Source organism: Petromyzon marinus, chromosome 6 (genome assembly GCF_048934315.1).
Source record: "Petromyzon marinus isolate PM22_M1 ecotype Great Lakes invasive population chromosome 6, UKy_Petmar_22M1.pri1.0, whole genome shotgun sequence".
In the NCBI taxonomy this organism is placed as follows: Eukaryota; Metazoa; Chordata; class Hyperoartia; order Petromyzontiformes; family Petromyzontidae; genus Petromyzon; species Petromyzon marinus.
The window spans coordinates 3,186,452-3,208,191 of NC_133672.1; the positions used below are offsets into that span (position 1 = coordinate 3,186,452).

The following is a 21,740-nucleotide window of genomic DNA, read 5'->3' on the forward strand; positions in this document are numbered from 1 at the left end:
TGCCAGGTGTAAAGCTTTTATTTAATTTACTTGTCGAATGTCACACCATCAACTGCAGCAAAGTAGAGTGATTGTCTGAAGGTAATTCAAATTATAATTTGTTAATGTGCAAGGTGTCGTCGTCGTCGTGACAGAATGCTTTTGCAATGGGCTGCAATACTTTCATCTAACATTAAAAGTAATAGGAACATGAATACTGTCGTAATCATACAAGTCCCCAACTAAGGCATCGATTTTTAGTTGCTACTCAGTCCATATCAATACCAAAGAGAGAGAGAGAGAGACAGATATCATACAAGCGGTTTAATGGCATTCACATCACATTCAGGAAGTAAAGCCATTGACATCTGGCTGCCACGATCTTGGTTTGGAACGTTTGGGTGCTATAACTTGATTATGGGTTGAGCTAAAATCTGTGCTCTGGCTCAGCATGGACGCTGGGCACAATGATCACCTTTCATGCAGTAGAATAACATTTAAATGAATCCCCGGTACTTTACAAATGTTTGATACAGACGCATCCGAATGTTACATACGTGGGATTTAATGGGACGATTAACCTCATGGAACAAACTGTATTTTCACTGCAAATATTTCAATACACTTAAGGAAATGTCATTATCAGTTCTTTGTTTTAAGACTGACATTTATATAGCACACGGCATCAGTTTCATAATCTATATGTGAAATGCTGGGTGTAACACACTTGGGATATTAAAACGATTGAATTCCACACTCGCCAGCTGGGCTTTTAAAGGACCCATACGATGTGAGGAAAATGTAAATTGCTAAGATTTGTCTCCATGAACCATGACAAGATGAATTAATTTACTTCATTTGCAATACATTTCACAACTGAAATCCATATTAAATGTTCAGATTTAATTATATTTGTTAGATTTAGGCCGTACGCTTCCCCTCGCAGCTTGTAGATTGCCGTGGTGGGCATGTGAAAATACGCAAGACGATGATGCAATGTACCAATTGCACAATGAGTGAAAAAAACATCACTGGCATGGCAAAGGCAGGTTGTGAGTAACAATACTCCAGCCCAACCACTCTGCGCCCCGCAGACCGCTCGCAGGCAACCCTCACAATTCGTTTGCCTGTCCATCGTGCACCATTAACAAATTAAAGCGACTCTAAATCTTACGACCGACGGCAGTTTCGTGGACCTTTTCGCGTGGCCTTGCGGAGACAACCGTGACCAGCAGGCCCACGGTTTGGATGCCACTTCTCTCGCCGTTCCATTGCTGAGTTTGCGAGCTCACCCGAGCAACACCCAACACAAAATAGACATTATGTCACTGATGATGGCTTCGTATGACCAATGAAAAGCAACGATTACAGATTAGAGTTCTGAGTACTTAAGCCACTCATTTGCTTTGTTTGACAATTGGTGAATTTCAGATACACATTGCCTTCAAATGTGTGCTTGGGGTAGTGCGAAGGTCTATACGGTATGTGGTTGGTGTTTGCAGCTGCAGTAGTACACTGGAGCGTGTTTCGTTTCCACCTCTCAGGTATCCACATCTTTTTTAGTTTTTAAGCACTGTCCATTGCTTCTGTGGAAGATGGAAGCCGGGAAGTGTTTTGATGGTGGGCTCGCTGATGAGCTGTGTGTTGTGTAAGTCAGTGTGTTAGTGGTGGGCTCGCTGATGAGCTGCGTGTTGTGTAAGCCAGGCAGTGCGTTGGTGGTGTGCTTGTTGATCCGGTGTTAGTTGGGCACAGTGCTTTAACCCCCATGCTGTTGAAATTCGCGTCACGCGGAGTTTGTGCCGCGTGTTTCCAAACAGGCCCAATTCTGGATCTCAGTCATAGATGCGGGATTGTTGTTCCGATCATTGTTGAGGGGCAGGTTTGAGTGCACTTCTGGTCGGTGCAGTTCACGGAGTCTTGCAGCATCACAGTGAACATCCGGTGGCGAGACATTGGACTGCAAGAAGCCAAGGCAGCGGCGTAGATTTTAAAGTTCCTGCGATATTAGTTGGTGGATTGATGCTCAGTTGGGTAATGATGAGTCGATAGTGGTGACTCTTTTCTCAAACTAGGGCTCAGTTCTCTGCGGTTGAGTACACGACACGAGGGCCATGGTACTAACCCTTCACAAACCGGCACTAACCAGAATGGTGAAGTATGGTCAAACAGTCTGCATGGTCGACATAGCATGGGGGGGGGGGGGGGGAGGCCTCTATAGAGCAGTGCAGTGACAAAGGGCTCTGCAGATCGGTGTTAGCCACCACCCACGTGTCGCCACAAGTCACGTAAATTGACGATCCTTGTCTCAATGAACTGATGAAGACGTACGTGACATTTTTACTTACTGCAAGTGCGATGCCAAACCAAGACACTTGGGACTAACCAGTCTCTCATTTAACGTGGTTGATTAAATTGCGTATTAAACATCGATAAAATGTATTCGACATTTAAATATCATCATGAAATAAAGACCTACCGATTTTAGGTTTGTGGAATAGACAAGTCCTCTCTGCAATGAAGATGAATTTATAATAATAATAATGGGACTGCTTCGGCAATGATCTACAAAGAGAAGTCAGAAAAACTCACCAACTTCCTCATTGACACAGTCTTAAAACGGAATTACACCTATATTTATATTTAATTAAATACATGACAGCTTTAAATAGAATAGTTGAATTATGGGACCTCCTTTGCCAGTACCAAAATATGAGAATAGATTTTCCCCTTTTTTCTGGCAACAAACAGGTGTTAAGATGTTAAACACCAAACTGAAACCTTTTACAAGGAATCATGTCTACATTAACCACAATACTTGTGGTCAGAATGCAAACAAAAAAACACACTGATAATATATGCATTGTCCTTAACACTGATTGGTCCACACCAGAGACAGCTTTCTTTTGAGCCTCGTCTCAAACGGTGTTAGACCAGAGGACGAGGCTCAAAAAAAAAGATGTCTCTGGTGTGGACCAATCAGTTTGAAGGACAATGCACATACGTATTATCAGTGTTTTTGTTCGCATTCTGACCACAAGTATTGTGGTTAATGCAGACATGATTCCTCGTAAAAAAAGGTTTCAGTTTGGTGCTTTAATATCTTAACACCTGTTTTGCTGCCAGAAAAAAGGGGAAAAACCTATTGTCATAATAGTTGCAATTCAGGAAACCTCAGCCCTCCTTAACCACCAGCTTGTGAACGCTAATGTACTCACAACTGTACATTTTATAAAGCAGTTAGATTTTTCAAGTCAAATAATTTGAAATAACAAATTAATATCAAAGTCTCATTTCCACTCATTTAAATTCATGCTTAATAGCCAATTTGAGGTAATACCCTTTTAGTGACCTTATGTGTACAAACAATATAATTGCACGCATTCTAACCAAATTAGCCATAACACTAAACTTACTGTGCACAAATAAGCGTTTATTTAACACTGCAAATAAAACTGTAAATTACCGAAATGAAACAAGGGTCACCCTTGGACTAAAATGAACCACTTCCAATTAAGCTGCACCTTGAGTTGCGAAATGTCAGTGGGTAAAGCAAATTTACGAGAAAAAATTGGATATTTAAAATGAAATGAGCATTTAATGCAGAGTGAAAACTACATACTCTCTATATATAGAGGCACGATGGCAATCAAGGGTAATTATGCTAGAAAAGTGAACAAACTGAGAGCGTAATGTGAAATACAGTTTTCTCGTAAGAGTTGCTTTTTTTTTACATTTAATGACAATACGCCTCTTTGGCAATAAACATTAACTTAGCAACTACAATGGTCTTATAACAATGTTTAGTATTTGACATGTTTTGACGTATGTTATTGTGCAAATGTTACACCAGTGTAAATAAAAGTGATTTCGGTCTTTAGTATTACATGTAGATGCCATTTTAATGTAGTAAGGCCTTCTTTAATGAAAGCAAATTATAAAATATAAATATAACATGTCAAATGTTACATTGATGTGAATTAGAAATACTTGAAGGTGATGTCCTGAACGTACTGGTATATGGAATTAATGTCAATAAAGCTTACTTTGCTTTCAAAGCAATTCTACACAGACACGTGTATCTATCTCCAGGTGTATCCGTATAAATTATGGCTTAAGATCAAAGGTTCAAGGTAATTTACTGGTCCAATGAGATTCTGTGTTTTCCCACAGGGATGATAATTGATTTTCTTTCGAGGGGGGGTGGTTCTGTTCTTTTTTTTGAAGGACTTTAAAGACGTGTCACCATCTGGGTCAAATCCCAGTAACAAGTTTCTATAGGCTTCAACTTGTGATCACTGTCAATGTCAAAAAAAAGAAGAAGAATCACATTTCCAGTGACTCTTTTCTCCCCGTCTGTATCTCCACCGCACGTCTATAATCGGATATCGCATCCTCCTTTTCCCCCAGCTTGCCACGGACTTCTGCCCTGCACAAGTAGGTAACTGCATCGTGCGGCTGAAGGGTCAGAGCTGTAACACAAGGGCAAAGCCATTAATTCCACTGAATGGGAGGCCTTCATTCAGCAGTGGCCTGACAAAGGACTACAAATTCTTATTTCATTTGTAAGGACTTTAATTTAAATCAACACAACAGTCTTCTTGGTTCTTTCGGTAAAGTCACGTAGAATGAGAATAAAACAATACAACAAAATAAGACGATGAAATTCTCACGACGTTTCGGGCCACAACACAAGTAGCCTTCTTCAGGTGAAGGAACAGAACTGTCGGGACGACAGCGCTTCAATGAACGCTGCTGAGATTCGCAGCGTCTTTTAAGCTAGGTGGGAGAGGTAAAGCGCCTTGACAAAGGAGTTTACATATCAAACAGGAGAATTTAGCATTGAAATAGCTGTGTTAAAGTGTTGGATCAGCAGGGTGTTAAAGTCAGAAATTAGCATGTAACTGGGAGATTAGTTTAAAAGACGCTGCGAATCTTAGCAGCGTTCATTGAAGCGCTGTCGTCCCGACAGTTCTGTTCCTTCACCTGAAGAAGGCTACTTGTGTTGTGGCCGAAACGTCGTGAGAATTTTATTGTCTTATTTTGTTTTATTGTTTTATTCTCATTCTACGTGACTTTACCGAAAGAACCAAGAAGATGAATCCTTGCAGTCACGAAAGCTTTAAATCGAAATTCAACACAACAGTGTTAACATTTACAATACATGAGCTATATTCGAATAAACACATTTTGAAAGCCACAATGTTTATACAACGCACAGATTTTATTTATGCCCCTATCTTCCCTCCTAAATGTCTACATTATGTATGGTGATGTTATGGCTGTGTCCCATCAATAGGCCAATGAATACATTTATATCGCCGAGAGCAAGGTTACATCCATAGACATTTTGTCTTTGCAAACTAAAGCTTTCTTCATTCTCAAACATGTGAATTGACACTCAGTTAAAATATTTATTTTTCAAGAGAAACCCATATAAGAGCAGGAAATCAGTGACTCGTCAGTGAGGATATTACTAGTTAAGCGTATTTAACATAGAATATAACTTCCATATTGTCATTGTAAAACTGATGGGAGCACAGAATTCACATCTCTTGCTTGTTCAAGACACTTATTTTGAGTTATACATGCAGCCATGATTCTTAAAAGCTTGCTGCAGCCAATATTTGTCTCTTCAGTGTGTTTCACCTTCCTGCATCGTCAGCCCGCTTGATGGTTCAAGGACTTTCATAGAACAGACGACTATGAGCAATGTTTGAAACACTCGCATGGAGTGAGGTAGCTTTTAAAGTGGCTTTCAAAGTTGTTTACTGAAATAACGATTTTGATTTAAAACTTTCGTGACTGCAGTAATTCATATTCTTAGCTCTTTCGGTAAAGTCACGTTGAAGGGAAACAATAAAATAATAAAAATATATATAAAACAATAAAAAATTTTCACGACGTTGCGACCATAACACAAACGGTCGTCATTAGGTGTGTCGGTTTGCATTAATTAATTAATTTGTAAGCGATTTATTTATTTATTTATGAAAACCGTCAGCGCCACGCGCAGCGATTTGACAGTTTATTTAGAAGGACTCGTCCATCTATGTTCTGAAAAGAGGAGGGGGGAGACGAAAAATTAATGTATGCTGTCTGAAAGCCACTGTAAGCGTGAACAATCAATTAAGACCTGAAATGGTTTATCAAATCTTTCCAATGATTGCTAACCCAGAATCCATCTTCTCAGTTGAAATTGTCTCTGTGCTTGTATATGTGGATAGCCTCATGAACGAATCTCTCATGGTAGCCAGATGGCTTACAAAGAACCTCTGTCTTGGAAAAGTCAATGTCATGTGAGCCTACTGAATTATAACAATGATCTGCTACGGCCGAGGTGTTGGTCCTACCGTGTTTAAGGTCTGCTTTGTGTTCACGAATGCGGTCCGAGACATGGCGTTTGGTTTCTCCAATGTAACTACTACCACAGAGGCAACTTAGTTTGTAGACACCAGGGTACTGTATGTCTGGAATCACATCTTTTACAGACGGAACCAGATCACGGATTTTATGTAATGTGTTGAAACGGACCTGGATCTTGTGTTTATTCAAGATTTTGGAGATCTTTTTTGTGATCCCCGCAATGTAGGGTAAAGTGATGGTTTTGAAAGGCTCCTCAAGAGGGTCCTTCTTCATGGTTTGAGTGATAGCTTTGAGGATTGTATAGTCGGAGTAACCATTAGCCTTAAGTGCTTGGTGTACGTGCTTGAGTTCACTGCCTATGTGTTCCTGGTCGGATATGCATTGGGCTCTATGATACAGAGTCTTGATTAGAGAATTCTTCTGTGATGGATGGTGGTGGGAATCCGGTTTCAGATAAGCATCCGTATGGGTAGCTTTCCTGTAGACAGAGTGGCTCATTGAACCATCAGGTCTCTTTTTAATTAGGACATCCAAAAAAGGTAGCTTGCCATCTTTTTCGACTTCCATGGTAAATCTGATGGCTGGGTGTATGGAATTGATGTGGTCGAAGAATTGGTCTAGAGTAGGCCGGCCATGTGGCCAGATGACAAAAGTGTCATCCACGTACCTCTTCCATAAGGTTGGGCGCAGAGTGGCAGTCTGGATGGCGTCAGTCTCAAATTTCTCCATGAAAATGTTAGCTATAACCGGAGATAGGGGGGAGCCCATTGGAGTGCCCTCAGTTTGTTTGTAGAAAGTTCCATTCCAAGTGAAGTATGTATTGGTTAAACAGTGTCTCACCAGGGGGGGTACCTCAGTGTTTAGTCCTTGATGAACCAAGTCTTCAATGATTGCGATGGTGTCAGGTACAGGAACCTTGGTGAATAAGGAAACTACATCAAAACTGACAAGCAGGTCGTCTGGGGACAGGGAAATACCCTTGATTGTCGATACCAGGTGAGTAGAATTTTGTACCGCAGAGGTGGTTTTTCCTGTGAAAGGACGCAGGATTTCAGACAAAAAACGAGCCAGTTTGTAGGTGGGGGAGCTGATAGTAGAGACTATGGGACGAAGAGGTGTATCTACTTTATGTATTTTTGGTAAGCCGTATAATTTTGGTGGCCTGGCAGCAGAAGGTTTCAACGAAAACTGTTTAGATTGATCAATTAATGCGGTAGAATCAGAAATTATTTTGTTGGATTGTGTGACGAGGCTGTTGGTGGGATCTCTTTTAAGTTTTGTATAACTATCGTCGAGTAATTCTTTAATTTTGTTGTTGTATTCTATTCTATCCATGATGACAGAAGCATTGCCCTTGTCAGCTGAGAGGACTACAATATCATCCATCTTTTTTAATTTATATAATTCAAAACGCTCATCTTTGCTGAGGTTGCTAGCTGGCATCTTAGCGTTTTTGAGGGTTGAAGCGATTTCAGATCTTGCTACATCTGCAGCGATGTAACCCAGGCCCCTGAGAGCAACGTCTACTTGGGCAATTATATCATTAACTGGTATGTGTTTAGGTGTGACTGCAAAGTTTAGACCTTTAGCTAAAACGGATTTCAAACCATCGGAAATAGAACTGTTACTGCGATTAAATACGACTTTGTTAACGTCTAACTTTTTGGTGTGTGGGTCCGGTCTTTTGTTGAAGAGGAGGTTAAATTTGGAAATCAGGTTGTCCTTACATTTGGTCGACATAGTAGCAGCTGAAGAGGCAGTCATATTGTCTACATGTTCCCAATCCGATGTGGACATTGTTGCCACCAATGATAAGTGTGATTTGTAGAGTGTCTTGTCTAACTGATCTAGTTCGGTGCATATAAGTCTGGTCGAAACGTCGTGACAATTTTTGTTTTATATATATTTTATTATTTTATTGTTTCCCTTCAACGTGACTTTACCGAAAGAGCTAAGAATATAAATTACTGCAGTCACGAAAGCTTTAAATCTAAATTTAACTGCCTCTACGGGGAGGGTTTCCACGTAACTTTAAGATCCTTCAACAAACTCCGGGATAAGAAGGCTCAGCTGATCGAGTCTCTCACCTTTCTGAAGAGATGCCGCGACTGGGGTAATAACAATCGCATTTACACTGACTTCTGCTGCTGTAACTTCTTCTAATGCGAAACGAATTCTTTTCAAAACTAGCTTAGCTCTAATCTCAGAAAAAATCAGACTTATACGCACCGAACTAGATCAGTTAGACAAGACACTCTACAAATCACACTTATCATTGACGGCAACAATGTCCACATCGGATTGGGAACATGTAGACAATATGACTGCCTCTTCAGCTGCTACTATGTCGACCAAATGTAAGGACAACCTGATTTCCAAATTTAACCTCCTCTTCAACAAAAGACCGGACCCACACACCAAAAAGTTAGACGTTAACAAAGTCGTAATTAATCGCAGTAACAGTTCTATTTCCGATGGTTTGAAATCCGTTTTAGCTAAAGGTCTAAACTTTGCAGTCACACCTAAACACATACCAGTTAATGATATAATTGCCCAAGTAGATGTTGCTCTCAGGGACCTGGGTCACATCGCTGCAGACGTAGCAAGATCTGAAATCGCTTCAACCCTCAAAAACGCTAAGATGCCAGCTAGCAACCTCAGCAAAGATGAGCGTTTTGAATAATATAAATTAAAAAAGAGGGATGATATTGTAGTCCTCTCAGCTGACAAGGGCAATGCTACTGTCATCATGGATAAAATAGAATACAACAACAAAATTAAAGAATTACTCGACGATGGTAGTTATACAAAAATAAAAAGAGATCCCACCAACAGCCTCGTCACACAATCCAACAAAATAATTTCTGATTCAACCGCATTAATTGATCAATCTAAACAGTTTTCGTTGAAACCTTCTGCTGCCAGGCCACCAAGATTATACGGCTTACCAAAAATACATAAAGTAGATACACCCCTTCGTCCCATCGTCTCTACTATCAACTCCCCCACCTACAAACTGGCTCGTTTTTTGTCTGAAATCCTGCGTCCTTTCACTGGAAAAACCACCTCTGCGGTACAAAATTATACTCACCTGGTATCGACAATCAAGGGTATTTCCCTGTCCCCAGACGACCTGCTTGTCAGTTTTGATGTAGTTTCCTTATTCACCAAGGTTCCTGTACCTGACACCATCGCAATCATTGAAGACTTGGTTCATCAAGGACTAAACAATGAGGTACCCCCCCTGGTGAGACACTGTTTAACCAATACATACTTCACTTGGAATGGAACTTTCTACAAACAAACTGAGGGCACTCCAATGGCCCCCCCCCCATCTCCGGTTATAGCTAACGTTTTCATGGAGAAATTTGAGACTGACGCCATCCAGACTGCCACTCTGCGCCCAACCTTATGGAAGAGGTACGTGGATGACACTTTTGTCATCTGGCCACATGGCCGGCCTTCTCTAGACCAATTCTTCGACCATATCAATTCCATACACCAAGCCATCAGATTTACCATGGAAGTCGAAAAAGATGGCAAGCTACCTTTTTTGGATGTCCTAATTAAAAAGAGACCTGATGGTTCAATGAGCCACTCTGTCTACAGGAAAGCTACCCATACGGATGCTTATCTGAAACCGGATTCCCACCACCATCCATCACAGAAGAATTCTCTCATCAAGACTCTGTATCATAGAGCCCAATGCATATCCGACCAGGAACACATAGGCAGTGAACTCAAGCACGTACACCAAGCACTTAAGGCTAATGGTTACTCTGACTATACAATCCGCAAAGCTATCACTCAAACCATGAAGAAGGACCCTCTTGAGGAGCCTTTCAAAACCATCACTTTACCCTACATTGCGGGGATCACAAAAAAAATCTCCAAAATCTTGAATAAACACAAGATCCAGGTCCGTTTCAACACATTACATAAAATCCTTGATCTGGTTCCGTCTGTAAAATATGTGATTCCGGACATACAGTACCCTGGTGTCTACAAACTAAGTTGCCTCTGTGGTAGTAGTTACATTGGAGAAACCAAACGCCATGTCTCGGACCGCATTCGTGAACACAAAGCAGACCTTAAACACGGTAGGACCAACACCTCGGCCGTGGCAGATCATTGTTATAATTCAGTAGGCTCACATGACATTGACTTTTCCAAGACAGAGGTTCTTTGTAAGCCATCTGGCTACCATGAGAGATTCCTTCATGAGGCTATCCACATATACAAGCACAGAGACAATTTCAACCGAGAAGATGGATTCTGGCTTAGCAATCATTGGAAAGATTTGATAAACCATTTCAGGTCTTAATTGATTGTTCACGCTTACAGTGGCTTTCAGACAGCATACATTAATTTTTCGTCTCCCCCCTCCTCTTTTCAGAACATAGATGGACTAGTCCTTCTAAATAAACTGCCAAATCGCTGCACGAGGCGCTGTCGGGTTTTTTAAAATAAATAAATAAATACATCGTTTAAAAATAAGTAAATTAATGCAAACCGACACACCTGATGACGACCGTTTGTGTTATGGTCGAAATGTCGTGAGAATTTTTTTCATTGTTTTATATATATTTTATTATTTTATTGTTTCCCTTCAACGTGACTTTACCGAAAGAGCTAAGACTATGAAATAACGATTTCACTCACAATCTTAATAAATAATACAGAGGTCCACAGAAGTGTGAATAAAACACTGAACAGCAGTGGAATGGCTTTCTTTTCTGGCTGCGGAATCTTACCTTCAGTGTAGTCTGCTTCCGCTCGTTTGTACTGACCGAGCATAGAGTGAAGGTTTGCACGATTGAAGTAGATGTATGACGTTTGTGGGCTTAGCGTGGCGGCCTTGCAAAAGTCAGCCAGAGCTCCCGTGGCATCGCCGCTCAGCGAGCGGACGATGGCCCGATTCAGGATGGCACATTCATCCATCGGATCCAGTTCCACCACCCGGTCATAGTAATCTAGTGCCTGCAGAGGTGAAGGTCTCACACACACACAGGTTAAATTACTACAGGGGAACATTAGCACAGGATGGGTCATCATACGCTGTGCTTGTGCATCAAGTCAATGCGAGGCATATACCAGATGTCATATGTTGATGTACAATTAATATAATAAAAAACAGCAGGCCGTTAACATGTGTTTTACTTAAATTAACTTTGAAGTATCAATCAATGCTCGGATGTGTTCCACCATAGCAGTAATGGGGAATTGTACCGAAATTGAATGAGCCTGCTTCATTGGTTAAGGCTTATACGTATATATGTTTAACTTCTTTTACACCGTACGTATCCAACTGTGCTGATCGGAGGTGTGGGAGCTCAAACCTCCACTCTAACCCACCATAGCCATCCTTCATCACTAACTTATGTATATTTACAGCAGTGTCAATCCGACGCTGGATGAATGCTTCCCCAAGACTTTCAGTTATGGGGGTTGTTAGGCCATACTTCACCAGCTTGAGTATTGGTCCAGGGGGACCTTGGATTGATTAAAAATATTACTTGCCACCGATGTTAGCTACGGCGAACTCAGGCTAACAGGTTCGTAGCGCAGTATGACAACCACTGCACCATGGACGCCACCCTCAATTGAAAAAAAATGCCAAATTTAAGATGTCCCATCTGCAGGCATATCTCGTATCTATTGTACAATATGAATAGCAGCTTTAAAAAACACATGGACATTAACAACAACAACCTATAAATGGCAATCATTTTTTTTTATTCAATTGATTTTATTTACTGGTACAACTCATTTTTTTACAATTACAATTCTAATTTTAGACAACGTACTTTAGTTAAGGTACTTCTATCCGTAATACGTTTTTTTTAAACAACTTGATTGTGATGTGCTTGTCTTTAATATAATTATTTTTGCAAACGAAATACATTTCTTTTAATATTACGACAGTAGTGGTTGGTCACGACGACATGAACTGTCTGCAAAAAACTTGTTTTCATCAAGTTCAAATACGTGGACAAATAAAAGGTAAAGGTTGCAGCGCTGTATTTGGCCTACTCTTCTACACTGGCCTGACATCTTGAAAGAGTTGGGATTACTCACAGTTTATCCCACCACATTGTGAACTGATAATCGTCTGTGGTGTACCCGCATACCACTGAACCGGGGGGGGGGGGGGGGGATTTAACAAACTTATCTATGGGACCCTTTTTGCCAGTACCAAGATTCTAAAGTCATATAGAAGGCTGTTTCTGGTGTAGACCAAACAGTTTCAACGACAATACATATATACTCAAAGTATATTTATTTGCATGTTTTGCACGTATTGTTAAACTTCTTTCGCACCGTACGTAGCCAAACCGTGGTGCTAATCAGAGGTGCGCATGTTTGGTTAATGCACATACGTATAATGTAATTGATCATATTCAGTATGCACTATATTGAAAGTGGCAAGTGGTGGTGCAGCGGTGAGCGCACCGTACTACGTAGCCAGCGACACGACTTTCCATGGCTAACATCGGTGGTAAATTTGATCTGAATTGGGACTCTGAGGTATGGTTAAAACAATCCCCATGAACGATAGTGTGGGGAGGACTTCATCCGGCATTCAATGAAAAAGGGCAGCACATCATTATTCTATTAAGAGGAAATATTGGTCGCCCAAAATTGTGATAATTGGTACATTATGTACAAGGGTGTGCAGTTCTTTGCAATTTACAATCACTCCAATTAGATGTTCAAATTCTCGAGGTGTTCCATAATAGCTATTTTATTATTATTCTCTTCTTTATTCTCTGATATACTGAGTGTGTATTCACTAAAACTTCACGGCAGAACAAAGCCTCCTTGCAAACTGAAAATTTTCCATTCCAACCACGTTTATTCTCATTCTGAAATCAACTTTTGGACGAATGATTCATGTTTTTTGTTGTTGTTGTCGTTGCTGTCCCGTCTCCATTCACAACAATGGGTCAAATGGCCAAGGCAATGTTGTTCGGCCGTCTGGTCAAGACACAAGTGAGCCCTCTGTTACTTGAAACACTGAGATTGTCGTCGAGCTCCGGCGCGGGAACGTAACAAAAGGGCGCCTCGTTTGCAGCGTCAAGACCACCTGCGTCAGCTGGCGGCCGTGCAGGTACACGTTGGCGGCGTTGTAGTACGCGAGGGCGTAGTTGGGATCGGCGACGATGGCAGCCTGGTAGTCGCGCATCGCGCTCACCACATCGCCTGAACACTGGTGGATCGCGCCGCGGTTTGTCAGCACCTCGGCCGACTTCCCCAGCTGCATGGTGTCCGTTCGGGAGGGGCGTGAAACCGCGCACACGCGCGTATTGCCCGGGTCAGTTGCGATGACCATTGAAGCACACGTGTCCAAGTTATTTTTTTGGCAACAAAAGGCGTGCTCCCCCTGAGTCATACTGATTTTGATATAGGCAAAGGATTGTATAAAATAATTTACGAGCTCATTAAATATGGTACTTTTATTGTAATGCAAACTACATTATTTTTCAAAGCTGCATCCTTAACTTGTTAATAAATATATAAGCTGTTGCTGCAATCATGATCATAAGCAATAGGTTTATAAAAATTGTTGGTTTCATTGTGTTTAGAGAGGGCATACCATACATGCTTTATAACAACCCATTAGTTATTATAATGTAACGCAACACATTACATCTATTTAACGACTGACTTATTTTGAAAGCCCATATGCACGGCACTTATTTCTTCACATGTGCATATAATATATACAGTACTAGCATTTTGCCCGTCTAAGGACGGGTGTATTGCAGTAAATCTGAAACTTGCAAGCGAAAATCAGACCGCGACGTGATATATTCATTGCATCAATTTGTGTGCAATTAGTAAGGCCGCGGTGACACAGGCTTATTTCATGTAAAGGTTATAATCCCTTGTTCATCACGACGTCCTTTTTACTTCGATGTCTCAACAGCGTTACGGAGATCACGTGACGTGAGGGTTCTGCCTTTGTAGTGAGGGTTGTGAGTTGACGCCGAGGAGGGGGAGGAGGCGCCTCGCCCCCCCCCCCATGTGGAGTGACGTCAGCCGCTAATTATTATTAATGGCGGGGGTGTCCATTTGGAGGATGTCACCTGTTCATGATTATTAATGAGGGGGGCTGTTCGATGTGGAGTGACGTCACATGCTCATGATTATTAATGAGGGGGGGGGGTCCATGTGGAGGACGTAACCTGTTCATGATTATTCTGTGGGTCTTTCGGCAAAGTCACGTAGAAAGGTTGAAATAACCTACCTACGACATTCTTGGCTCATTATAGTATATAATTAATTTGCAATACCTTGATGACGGTGACTGATAAAACATATGTATTGCAGACGCATTACTTTTAGCAACCTCTTAAAACTTTTCAAACATCCTAAGTTCTAAAAATCACCACGAGCTTATGCTTCTGAGTTCAATGTGTCAAAGGTGATGTACAATCCATATGAGGAATGGCAAACTTCCACCTTCACGGCTGCATTGATGTCTTGCAGTGCGGCAAACGTGCTGTTCATCTGGAGGTTTACAACTGCACGGCCCTCAAATGCTTCAGCGCATCGTGTGTCCAGCTCAATTGCTGTTGTGAAATGATTCCAAGCCTTCTGAAACCTTCCATTTGCCTGCAAAGAAACAGGGGGTAGCTTTTAGATTCTTATGTAAAATGATTTCTAGGTCGGTGTGCTGCTAATTTTGGACAATTTAAGTACGGATTATCTATACTGCAGTTATGCTCATACACAATGCTGGTAAAATCCTATATGAGCTTTACATTGTTATTGTGATTTAAAAAGTGACATTCCAAGACTCTCACAATATGCTCGAACATTGTTGGATGTAAAATATTTCTCAACTTTTTCATTGACTGCCTGGTAGTAAAGCTTGAATAATTCCTTTTTGCAATTATATTTTATCAGCTATAGTGATATGGTTTGTAGAGCATTAGCATATTCCAATTTTCTAGAATTTAGCTATAATTTATCTGGTATTTTGGTGGTTTATGGTGTTTTAAAAAGTACAATACGCCTACAGAAATAGTGCATACCATTTCTAATTATCAAAATGTGGCGTGAAACAACTTGGCAAGAGCTGATGGGGTACACAGCTTTCTTTAAAACATCAGAAAAAAGAGGTTAATAAAAATCCATAATTTATCACAATATTTAGAAAAATAAGTGCTATTGTGCATTATTAGAAGAGACATTAACAATAGACTTTTAGTCTCAATGAGCACTCACCTGGTTATGAATTAACGTCTCGTTTTTTGTACGTTTTCAACGACATAAATGGGCCGTTCTATGGCTACAGTGGGTGTACTATACACAAGGGGCTCACTAGGGGGCAGATTCTGGATGTCACGGAGGTCAGATCAGGGCATGACACTCTGAATGAGCACGTGACTGGACGAGGGGGCACGGGGGCCCCCAGAAGGGGGCGAGCAGGCCACGTGATGTGGACCCAGAGTCTTCGCGAAGGATCGAGAAGGGGGGCGTGACCAGAAGCGGAGCTTGGTCACGCCACAGGAAATAAAAGCCGAGCCCCTAGAGGAAGCGTGGCTGTTCAACCCGGGAAGAAGTCGTCTTCTCGGATCTTCGCTTTTCAGTTCAACCATATAGAGAATATGTTTAAATGGTTAGGTGGTTAGGAACGGTGGCCACCACCTTATGTCGTTAACCTGTAATGTACATAGTCGCTCGAAATGTACATAGTTAACCTTGGAACGTTGAATAGTGTTGGTTGTGTTAGAGTATAAACGTGTTGCCTCCCAGTCTTGGTGTGCGCTTGATTAGAACCCACTCCACCGATAACATGTAATGCACACCTACCGATACTCGCTGTTTGTATCACGACCAATGTAACCATGATTGTAACTAAGATCTGTACCGTATAACAAAAGCTGTACCGTCGCAAGATGCCCATAAAATAAAATACAATTTCTCCATCTGAGGTCTCGGATTACGACTTTGCCTATGTTCTTTAAGCACTATTTTTGGTTGAGCCTGGATAGTGCTTGGATAAAAAGTTTGTAAAAGGTTGCTGTAGGGCTATGTAGTGGGGAGTGCAGAAATATAAATGTTCGTACCTTTAACAAGCACAGTCAAATAACTCCCACGACTACTGTGGCATGGGGAGGCCCTCAACCAGAAGTGGATTGTTGGTTGTAATCAACACGTAAGTATTGATGATAATGAGCTATTGTTAACCTTCTTCTTTCGTATGGACCACCTGAACGTGAAATTGCAGTCGTTGTTCTGCAGCTACATCAGCCAATACAAAAAGAAGAATTGTAAAACCAACATGACGGCTCCGAATCTTGCTTCGTTCCAACCTGAAGGCTGTAGGCCAGGTTAACCCTGGCGTGGGCGCTCAGCGGGTTGAGGCGCAGCGCTCGGAGGTAGTCTCGCTGAGCCGCCCTGGTGCCGGGCGCGTGGCCGTAGTTCATGAGGGCGTTGCCGCGCCCAACGTACGCGCTCACGTAGAAGGGGTCTGCCTTCGTGGCTTCGCCAAATGCAGCGACGGCTTCTTTCACGCGGCCGAGCCTTGGGACGAAAAGGGTTTTGCTGCTTAATAACAGCGGGCAGCGAGACGTGCCAAGGGAAGCAGAGGATGGCATGGGAAATAGGTGGCAGCGAGAAGAAATTTAAAAAAAATTCGAGGCCACTTACTGGGCAGCAGTTATAAAGGACTCTTCGCTTGGGGTTGGCATCTGCCCAGCAGTGGGAAGTTACAGGCTTATAATAAAGGTTTTATTTTGGGTTAGATCACGTAAATAAAAATGTGCCATTAACCCACCACCGCCACCCGACACAGCCAATTAGCAAGGGTTGTCACGTAAACAAAATGTGTAAATGAGTTATTACTTTAGCACACTGGTGTGTTTGCGAGTAAATCCCACAACATTAACAATTTGAGTACGACGTTTGACTGGTGATTACAACCAGCTTCATCAGGTTTTTTGCCCAGAATTTTGAAAAATGAATAATATCAGTCGCGAAAGCCTACGAGTTACAGGCTGACAACAGCAGCAGCAGCAGCAGCAATAAGGGCACAAGAATTGGTGACCTCCTTGACATTTACAAATAGTGTTTGTATCTTATACCTACTATAATCACCCAGGAATGTCCATCCTTAACGCTCGTGACGTCATTCCACATCGACCAGCCCCCCTCATTAATATTCATGAGCAGGTGACATCCTCCAAATGGACACCCCCACCCCTCCTCATTAATAATCATGAGCGGGTGCCATCACTCAATATGGAGTACTCCCCCCCCCCCTCACTAATAATCATGCGCAAGTGACGTCGCTCCACATTGAACAGCCCCCCTCATTAATAATGAGCTGGTGACGTCCTTCAAATGGCCACCCCCCCCCCCCATTCATAATAATTAACGGGTGACGTCACTCCACATGGGGGGGCAAGGCGCCTCCTCCCCCCTCCTCGGCGTCAACTTACAACCCTCTCTACAAAGGCAGAACCCTCACGTCAAGCTATCTCCGTAACGCTATTGAGACATCAAAGTAAAAAGGACGTCATCATGAGCAAGGGATTATAACTTTAAAATGAAATAGGTCTGTGTCACTGCGCCCTTACAAATTGCACACGCATTAATGCAGTGAATATCACATCGCGGTCTGCTTTTCGCTTGCAAGTTTCAGATTTAATGAAATACACCCGTCCATGGACAGGCAAAAGGCTAGAATATATAGTCAGGATGAAGGTGCACATATATCACAGTTATGCAACTAACCTGTGATAGCAGATTCCCAATGCCTGGAGCAGTTTGGGGTCTGTAGGACTGATCTTGCTGGCTGCATAAAAATCCTGTATCAAGGCAGAGATGTGAGTGATTATTTAAACGTATTGCTGGTGTCATGACATTCATCTATATCTGCATGAAGTCATCTTCGTCACTCAACCTCCGACAACAATAATCACCTTAAATTCGAAGTTAGCTTTCACAATCTTGCGGTGAACTTTACATGTGATTTCATGTCAAGCCATCTGGCTACCATGAGAGATTCGTTCATGAGGCTATCCACATATAGAAACACAGAGACAATTTCAACTGAGAAGATGGATTATGGCTTAGCAATCATTGGAAGGATTTGATAAACCATTTCGGGTCTTAATTGATTGTTCACTCTTACGGTGGCATTCAGACCGCATCCATCATTTTCGTCTCCCCCTCCTCTTTTCCGAACATAGATGGACTCGTCCATCTGAACAAACTGTCAAATCTCTCTCCGTGGTGCTAACGTTAAAAATAACCGCCACTTTTTTCTAATTTTCTTGCTGTGGTTTTCACACCTGATGACGATTGCTTGTGTTGCAGTCGAAACGTCGTGAGAATTTTATTATTTTATATTATTGTTATTTTATTGTTTCCCTTTCTACGTGTCTTTACCGAAAGAACCAAGAATATGAATCCCTGCAGTAACAAAAGCTTTAAATCATTAACGTCTATGTTAAATTTATTTTGCACAGCACGGTACTTGGCCAACTGTGCTAACCGGAGGTGCGGGGGAAGGACAACAAATTTAACACAAAAAGCAGTTCTAGATTATTTAAAATTACAAAGCTCCAGTGGCTTTCTAATATCGGAAGGAAGCACGTTCCAGACGGCCGCCGAAGCGCATCTGAAAGAAGCGTGATGCAGTGACCGTCTTTGTTCCATGCAATATCGATACGATGGAATGTTTATGTATAAAGCATGCCAATGTCACCGCATCTCAAGACATACATGCTATGGTGAGATTATTTCAGAGGGGAGAAGGCGAGGGGATGTAAATGCCAAGCTGTCCTTAGTGATGAGGCTGGGCTTGTCCACAAGGTAGCTGGAGATGGCTGTACTGTACTGATCATTCATAATGATGATGAAATGGGTACGGGTATACAGAACAGCTTTAACTGCCCTCTTCATGTCGAAAATTATTTTCATTTTTTTATTTGAGTTAGTGGTCTAACACAGCTGTGTGCATTGCACGTGCAGCATGGTGCGGTAACGCGACATGCAAGGCATGATGGGAGCGGATATCCAATCGCGACAAACGTATTTTTTGCTGTCTAGAAATGATTCCTTGTGGTTGTGGTATTACCCTTATTTTGCCTAGCCTGCACGCAGTTTTCTGCACGTGAGTTCTCTCATCATTTAGAGAAAGTGCTTCAATCATTTGAAATAAGACAGCAGGATGATGAAAGTGCATTCGTAGAGAAGGGACAATCAATCACAGGCAGAGGAAAAGAGGGCACTCTAGAGCCTACACTTGAACACAGGCATTGGCAGCACAAAGATTCAAGAGGGAAACACAGAAGGAATAAATCTTGACTTAAAGCTTTCGTGACTGTAGGAATTCATATTCTTTGGGTCTTTCGGTAAAGTCACGTAGATAGGTTCAAAATAAATAAAAAATAAATAAACAAAATACTAAGACGTTTCGATTACAACACGAGCGATCGTCATCAGGAGAAAGAAAGAGGGGGAAGCTGCTGAGGCAGACTGTTTTAAAGGTTTAAAATGGGTGTAGCCCAAGCGTCATAAACGACGTGGGCAGGGCTAGTGATGTAAGACCACCTCATCTGTACTTAACTCAGCTCACTTGGGATCCTTAATTAAGGACATCTCAACATCTCCAGGTGATTTGCTCGTTAGTTTCGATGTAGTTTCTTTGTTCACCAAAGTTCCTGTGCCCGACACCATTGCAATCATTGAATATTTAGTCCAACAAGGATTGAATGCTGATGTACCGGCCCTGGTTAGACACTGCCTCACCAATACATACTTCACCTGGAATGGAACATTTTACAAACAAGTTGAAGGCACCCCAATGGGTTCTCCCTTATCTCTGGTTGTAGCCAATGTTTTCATGGAAAATTTTGAGACAGATGCCATCTAGGTATCACCTATTGTAAACCTTTAAAAGAGCCTGCCACAGCAGTTTTCCCTCTCTTTCTTCCTCCTCATGATGATCGCTTGTGTTGTGATCGAAACATCTTAGTTTTTTTATTAATTTGAACCTATTTACGTGACGTTACTGAAAGATCCAAAGAATACAGAAGGAATAATTTCTCATTGACCAGACATTGACTAGGGCTGGGGTCGGCAATCTTTCAAAGAAGAAGAACCATTATTTTTTTGGTCTTTGTCTTTGACCAAAATAGTTCGAGAGCAACATCACACGCGACAGCTACTTGTACACACACAGCAGGTATACAGAAGACGACAAACATATTCTGATTCAAAGTTTTGTTGTTGTTATGGCTGTCCGTAATGGGGCAGAGCCAAAGAGCCAGCATGCGGCTCGGGAGCCGCAGGTTGCCGACCCCTGGACTAGGGGCCTGGTAGAAGGCGTTGATTGTCAGGCAGACAGCATTTGGAGGGGACTGGAGCAAGGCGCGTTGGCAGGAGCGAGTCTGTGGGGATGACTAACCACAGCGATGGTGATCTTGCAATGGACTGAATGGCTGTATTTGCAGCCACTGGATGCATCTGAGGATCGGGCATTGATGTGGTCTTAATTAGAGACGTGGCTGAAAAATGTGGTGGTATTAATTAGGATCATTTGGAATATGGAGGTGAGGGATTTGGGCAGGTCAGAGGAGAGTTACAGTGGTTGGATCAAGACGTGATGAAGTCACAGGTATTGTTTCCTGCAGCAGTGAGGGATGAGTGAGGTGGGAAGAGCATCACCAGAGATGGAGGCCAGGGGAAGAAAGAAATAAAATAGTCGCAGAATCAAACACCAGCATGCACTGGTATGTTTTTCTTAAACAGAACACAAGCAGACACACACATCAACAATCTTACAAACGCTATGAATGCGTGTGTACACAATCCTGTAATAAAGTGTTAAAGGAAACGCTACCATTTAATCTGATGTTAATATTATTTAGCCTATTTACATAAGGCACATTATCTGTTAGCAGGTGTTTTCTAATTTCTCCGATCTGAGCTCTCTATTCAACAGATATGCATAATATTGTATGTATCTATATTAACAAGCCAGTAATGTTTACATCAATTAATTATCATCAGCCATGATCTATCCGTCTGGAACACCCTCCATTCCGATATTAGGAAGCCACTGGAGCTATGCACTTTTATAATATAGATTGAATGCTGCTTTTTTTCGTTTAGTTTGCTGTCCTTGCCCCGCACCTCTGATTATCACGGTTGCCTATGTATAGTGCAAAATAAGTTCAACATACATATATACAAAGATTCAGTGATGAGATCAGCTCGTGTGCTGATCCTTGCATATAGCGTGACCGTGACAGATGGGGATGGCTTGGGAAGATCTTCATTAATTCACATGGCGAGGAATTCAATTGTAAAACTAGTCACGAATAAATATGCTTTACCCTTGTAATTGACAAATACAAAACCCACATTGTCACACA

The 21,740-nt window shown here is 41.8% G+C and overlaps 1 protein-coding gene across 6 annotated transcripts in view; it reads right to left on the reverse strand.

Moving 5' to 3' along the window:
* TTC6 (tetratricopeptide repeat domain 6) overlaps positions 1-21,740 on the reverse strand; it is a 56,753-nt gene continuing 35,013 nt past the window's right edge. For 5 of the 6 annotated variants that reach the window (XM_032948338.2, XM_076064018.1, XM_032948337.2 and 2 more), the window contains 7 exons: positions 18,091-18,164; positions 16,668-16,878; positions 14,809-14,961; positions 13,430-13,600; positions 11,097-11,322; positions 4,307-4,448; positions 1-1,936 (listed from right to left, as the gene is read on the reverse strand). In XM_032948338.2, the coding sequence (XP_032804229.1) occupies positions 1,816-1,936; positions 4,307-4,448; positions 11,097-11,322; positions 13,430-13,600; positions 14,809-14,961; positions 16,668-16,878; positions 18,091-18,164 (1,098 nt within the window). In that variant the 3' untranslated portion in view covers positions 1-1,815. Of the gene's footprint in view, positions 1,937-4,306; positions 4,449-11,096; positions 11,323-12,540; positions 13,601-14,808; positions 14,962-16,667; positions 16,879-18,090; positions 18,165-21,740 lie in introns of those variants that run through there. The other variant, XM_032948339.2, reaches the window with a different exon arrangement.